Here is a 5706-nt window from a genome sequence, read left to right on the forward strand (position 1 = left end):
CAAAAGTGAATAGATTTTCGAGGGCCTGAAGATACTTTTCAATATTTTCATTTTGTTTTTTTTTTTCCTTCGAAGAGAAATTAAACATTTTCCTGGGTCCCAAAAAGTTTCTCAGATCCTTGGCACTGTGCCCACAATATCTAATGAAGTCAGCTCTGATTCAGTAGATGACTTGCAATTAAAAAAAAAATACCGTTACCCACAGCCTAACCATCTAACTAGGTACAACCTTAGCCTTTCTAAAGTCCATTCCATTGATAAAATACGGATACAACACACCTAGAAGTTGTTTCAATTCATCACTTAAGAATGATTCCTTACAAAGGGAGATGCTGAGAAGCTTAAAAAAAAATCAACTCACCACACAAGATAGATTTTCTTCAATATTTTATTTATATAGAAATACTTAAAAAATGAAGTAGCACCATTACTTAAGTTTTACCTTTATTATGTAGAACTTTAAATGTCAGAAAAATAAAACTCTTGATACAATTTCAAATCTTGTCTCAGCAAATATAATATTAGTATTTGACCATGAGGTTAAAGGCCCTTTATCATAAAATAAAATATACTTTGTTTTTTAAACTTTGCTCAGTAAAGTACATTTAAGCTCAAGTAACGTCACCTACATATACATAAACAAGTGGTAAACAAATGTATTAAAATAGAAATACTAAAACTATAGTGGTGCAACAGAATTTTTGTAACTTGCACTGAATTCTATTTATACAAATGTTAGAAAGCATCAACAGTTCCTTTTGACATGTTTATACATTTCCGTTTTTTTGTAATAATATAGAATAAAATATGCTTTATATCACTGAATAGAAAATATGCTGGGTGAAGCAGTTCTAGAAGATTTGTCTGAACCTATAAAATCTCCATCCCAACAGAATACTGTTCAAAACATTACACATTTTATGGTTTGTAATTCCGTCACAATTGTGTGATTATTAAAAAATAATACAGTGTTCTTTGCCATAAGGCCATACTAAAATAAAAAGATTTAACCCAGCTACAAAAAAGTTCACTGAACTTAAATTAAAATACTTGTAAACATCTTTGCAATATGAAATATAATTTTTCAAGTCAAAAAAGAATAAAATACTTCAATCTGTATTAATGCAATTTCTCTTTAAAACTTTTAAACGTTTTTTTTTTAATATATAAGAGATATGTTACAGTTTCTTTAACTTTAATAAAGCTGCAGTATCCTGGTATTACAGGAACTCCTGGCCCTTCTACGAACATTCAAAAAGGATCCACTGTGTTCTATAATAAGAATGGTAGGAACCCAGCCACAAAGGGGAACACACAGAAACAGTCCACACACATCCCATAGCACTATTATTATCCTCTTCATCATAATAATTATTGTTCATTTTTTTCCCTACTTTTAAGAAAATGGAAAACTTGTGGGGTTTTCTTCTTCTGGAAGCTTCCTATTAAGTACAGTGTAGAAACTATCATTGCTAGAATGTCGCCGTTCCTATTATTTATAGAGCATGCATTTCAGGTGGTTCGGAGGTTTCCCAGGCTACAGTACTCGGATGCTGATATCCTGGCAAGTTCCTTTGTTTAAAAATTTAAAAAAAAAAAAAAATGAGCGGATACTACAGCTTTCCAAGTTCCTCTTCGGATCTCAGAGTGTGAGCAGGAGGGCGGGGAGAAGGTGGGACACCTCGAGTTAGGCAGAGAGGCGTCGCCAGGGAGTGAGGACTGAAGGGGGGGTGGTCCTCCTTCGCCCCGCGGTGCGCGCCAGCGCGCGCTGCCTTCAGGAAAAGATGCGGATGGCCTGAGTGACCGCGGTGTGGCAGACCGGGCACTCGGGCTCGCTCTTCTCGCAGATGCGGTTAGCGCACTCCATGCAGAAGAGGTTGTGGCCGCAGGGCACCAGTGCGGCGATGACTTCGCTCTCAAAGCACACAGAGCAATCGCGGCTGCCCTTACGCCGCAACCCGGAGGAGGAGGACGAGGAAGAGGACGAGCTGGAGGACGAGCTGGACGAGGATGAGGAGCCGGACGCGTCCGACGACGAAGGCTGAAGGCCCGCCGGCAGCTGCGCCCCCAGCCCATTGGCATAGGCGGCGTAGGCCAGGCCCCCTCCGCCTGGGTCGCTGCGCACACGACGAGCCAGGTGGTGCTCGCCAGCCCCCGGGGCCATGTGCAAGGGCGGGGACAGGCGCGGGCAGCTGGCACCTGGGTGCAGTCGGCGGTGCACCGGCAGCCCCAGGTTGGCGCTGGAGGGCGCGCTGGCTCCGCCCCCGGGAAAGACCACCGAGGAGGACGAAGCAGCGGACGAAGATGCGGAGGACGAGCAGGAAGAGGACGGGGGAGCTGCAGGTCCGCCTCCCGGGGACCGCTCGAACTGGCCCCAGAGAAGGGGCGCCCCGGGCGGTGGAGCGGGAGCCGGGTCAAAGGCGGGCGGAAGCTCGGGGCAGCTGTCGGGGGAAGGCACCGAAGCCTCCCCCGCCGCCGCCGCCGCGTAGGTGTATCCACTGCCGTTGTTGTTGTTGTTTCCATTGTGAGCAAAGCTGAGCGCTGGGCTGGGGGGGCTGTAGTCCGCCAGGCGCGGGGTGGCGGCCGCGCTGCCGCTGGTGCCCGCGCCGAAGTAAGAGTCTGTGGAGGCGCTGCCGAGCGAGCTGGAGCTGTCGTTGCGGTAGCTGGAGAAGGGCTTGCGGCCCGGAGTGGGCGTGATGCTGGGGGTGGGCTTGCTCCAGAGGCTGCCTGGGCCGGACCCGCCGGACCCATGATGCAGATCGAAGCCCACATCCGTGCCGTTGGCGTGGAAATCGTTCTCGTCGGTGAGCTCAATGATGCCGCCGGTGCGTAGGGCGATGTGGGCCTCGATCTCCTCGCGGGCGCGGTCCACGTTCTCCGGCATACCCGTCACCTCGAACACCGGCTCCTTGTCGCGGCTGGGCGTCACGATGTATGTATGCGTCTGCTGCTGGATGCGCTTGATCGTGGCGCCCTTGGGCCCCACCACGAGCCCCACCACGCGATAGGGCACGCGCACCTGGATGGTGGTCTGCCCTGGCAGGTTAGGCGGCCCGGGCACTGCGCCGTTCAGCGCCGTGTTCTTATTGCGCGAGGCGCGGATCATGGAGAAGTGCTCGGCGGCGGAGATGATCTCCCTCCGGGCCATGGCCACATCCTCCTTCCTGCCCGTCACAACAAAGACAGGCTCCTCCCCGCGAACTGGGGTCTTGATATAAGTGTTGGTCTTTGCCCGCAGCGCTTTGATTTTACAACCTGGGAGTCCGGGTGCAGGGGAGGGAGTGGGAGAGATAGACAGACACGCCCATTAACCGCGGAGACCAGGGACTGCCCGCACCGGGAAGCTGGAAGACCGAACGCGCGATGGGCGAAAAGGGGGCGGCTCCCTCAGAGACCCCCCGGCCGCGCCACAGGGATGGGAAGCCGGTTCCACCCGCAAGGCGCTAGAGGACCAGCGCACTGGCTGCCCAGCCCTCCCCCAGTGACTGCAGTCAAATCCGAGAATCCCAGAAAAAGTCAGCTGGGGAGATGCCGCTGGGACCCAGCGGGACGCGCCGTCCGCCCAGAAGACGCGGCAGAGGGGTTCGGGGAGGACGACCAAAAGCCGGGATCCTCCGGCGCGGGGTCCTTGGTGGGAAGTCGGGGGGGTGGGGAGCAGTCCCGGGACCCATTGTTCCTCCTCGGGGCTCCATTCCGCTTTGCAGAAATCCAGAACCCTCCTCCCATCCGATGCTCACTCCTCCTCCTCCACCCTCCCCAAGGACCGCTCGGAGGCCCCCTCCCCCAAGCATCTATTTAAATTTTGTTTCCCCGGAGTGGGCTGGGTGGGGGGCGCCAGGGGAGAAGGCGGTGATTTTCTCATGAGAGAGTGTCTCCCGCCGTGGCCGCGGCGCAGCTCTGGGAGACAGCCTGCCTGCACTTTCTTTGTCTGGGGCGCCGGCCCATCGCGCGGCTCTGCCTTCCTCCTCAAGGCTCCCCGGCACCGTGGGTCTCCCAGCCTCCCTCTCCCGCCCTCCCCGAGGGGCGGTGGCCCGAGACCCTCTCTCCTGCATCCGCCCATCCCCGGCCGGACCCACCTTGCCGCCCCACGATCTCGGCGACATGCTCGGAACTGGGCACCGGAACGCACTCGGTCATGTTCACGCTCTTCTTTCGCGGCTCGCTGTCGTACAGAGACGCGCCCTCGTCACTGTCCAGCCCTAGCAGGGAGAGCTGGTCGAGTGCGAGCTGCAGAGCTCTTTGGTCATCCAGGGTCTCTCCGCCGCCGCCTCCGCCGCCGCCGCCGCCGCCCCCTCCGCCGCCGCTGCCGTTGCGCTCCAGGTCTGCAAACAGCGAGCTGGGCATCTCTCGGCCGTGCGCGCCGCGCCCCCGCCGGCCCTGGGCTCGGCGGCGAGAAGCTTCGGCCACAAAGGCAGCCGGGAATCGAGTGGTCAGGGGCGGGGAGGCCGGCCGGCTGCAGACAGCTCCGTGGCTCTTTCCTCGGCTCCGGGAGGAGTGGATCGTTCCTGGCGGTCCGCGCCGGACAGTGGCTGCGGGAGCCGCCGCCTGGGTCCCCACCCCAGATCTGCTGGCGGGTGGGGTGGGGGCAGAGCTCGAGCGGCAGCCGCGCGTGCCCCCCGAGTGCCCGGCTGGCTGGCCACAATGCCGAGCGAGAAGCGAGCAGGCGAGCGACAGCAGCGTTTCTTTAAGGAGCCCCTCCCCGGCTCCTCCACTCCCTCCCTCCCGCCCGCCCGCCCGCCCTCACTCAGCGCTTTTTCCTCCTCTCCTCCCCGCCTCTAGACTGAGCCTCTGCAGCCAGACGGCTCCGGAGGGGGACGAGGGAGGCGCAACGTCACCGGCGGGAGCTGACACTACAATGCTACTGACACTATCGCTGGGGGAGGCGATTGGCGCGCGCCGGCCGGGGGCGGGCGGAGGCCGCAGGCTGAGCGAGCTGAGAGCTAGCGCCCCCAACCCCCGCGCTAGCCGCAGCCCGCCCCGTCCTCCTCCCGCCCGCGCCCCTCCCCCGCCGCCGCTAACGCCTCTCTTTGTTGTCTAATGCGGGACCGACCGGCCCGGGACACTTTCCTGCACCTCTCAGCCGAGGACAGTCAGTATCCCCAGGTCTCCTCCCTCGCCAGACTGAGAAAAGGAAACGCGCCCAACTCTGATGCCAGGGCCCCAGCTCCAAGACAGCGGTCCTTGGAAAGTCCCGTTAGCGTCCCCAAATAAAGCACCCCTAGAGCCAACGATGCCTCCGGGAGAAAGGTCTATTGTCTGCCCCCCAAAAGACAGACCGATCCCTCGGACACGGAAGACAGGTCTCGAGATCCTTGTGTGCACTGGCCAAGTGGCCCCCGGCCGGGGCTGCCCACCTGCACGCGAGCGCAGGAGACACAAAGGCATACGCCCGCTCGCATCCCCACTCGTGCGCGCGCGCGCCCGCAATTCTGTCCCCTTGGGCGGCAATTTGCCCAACTGGCCCCGAAACTGCGGATCAGAAAGCCAGAAACAGGCTGCAGTGCCGACCTGGCCCTCCCGGCCTCCGGCGACTTCTGGAATGCACCGCGCAGAGGTCCTGCCCGTGCCCGGCGCGCAGGCAGAGACCCCGCGGGCGCTGACACGCGCACGAGCGCCGCGCCGCCACAGCGGGGACGCCAGTCATACCTCCAGCGGGCGCGGGCGCGGATGTGCGCGCCCACCGCTCTCCGGTCCCTCCCATGCCCC

General features: G+C 57.9%; 1 protein-coding gene across 1 annotated transcript; it reads right to left on the reverse strand.

Annotated features, from left to right (window-relative positions):
* Nucleotides 1–370: 370 nt before the first annotated feature.
* MEX3B (mex-3 RNA binding family member B) lies at nt 371–4686 on the reverse strand. The gene is made up of 2 exons (XM_027957119.3): nt 4077–4686; nt 371–3255 (listed from the first exon to the last, which is right to left on the reverse strand). The coding sequence occupies exons 1-2, from the start codon at nt 4342–4344 to the stop codon at nt 1775–1777; spliced, it is 1749 nt and encodes a 582-aa protein (XP_027812920.1). The 5' UTR covers nt 4345–4686; the 3' UTR covers nt 371–1774.
* Between the last annotated feature and the right edge of the window lie 1020 nt (nt 4687–5706).

Source organism: Ovis aries, unplaced genomic scaffold, assembly GCF_016772045.2.
Source record: "Ovis aries strain OAR_USU_Benz2616 breed Rambouillet unplaced genomic scaffold, ARS-UI_Ramb_v3.0 scaffold_85, whole genome shotgun sequence".
Lineage (NCBI taxonomy): Eukaryota > Metazoa > Chordata > Mammalia > Artiodactyla > Bovidae > Ovis > Ovis aries.

Coding starts and splice junctions, on each gene's coding strand:
- MEX3B (XM_027957119.3), bottom strand. CDS start 4,344: ATGCCCAGCTCGCTGTTTGCAGACCTGGAGCGCAACGGCAGCGGCGGC. Junction 3,256..4,076: donor CGAGATCGTGGGGCGGCAAG/GTGGGTCCGGCC, acceptor CCGGACTCCCAG/GTTGTAAAATCAAAGCGCTG.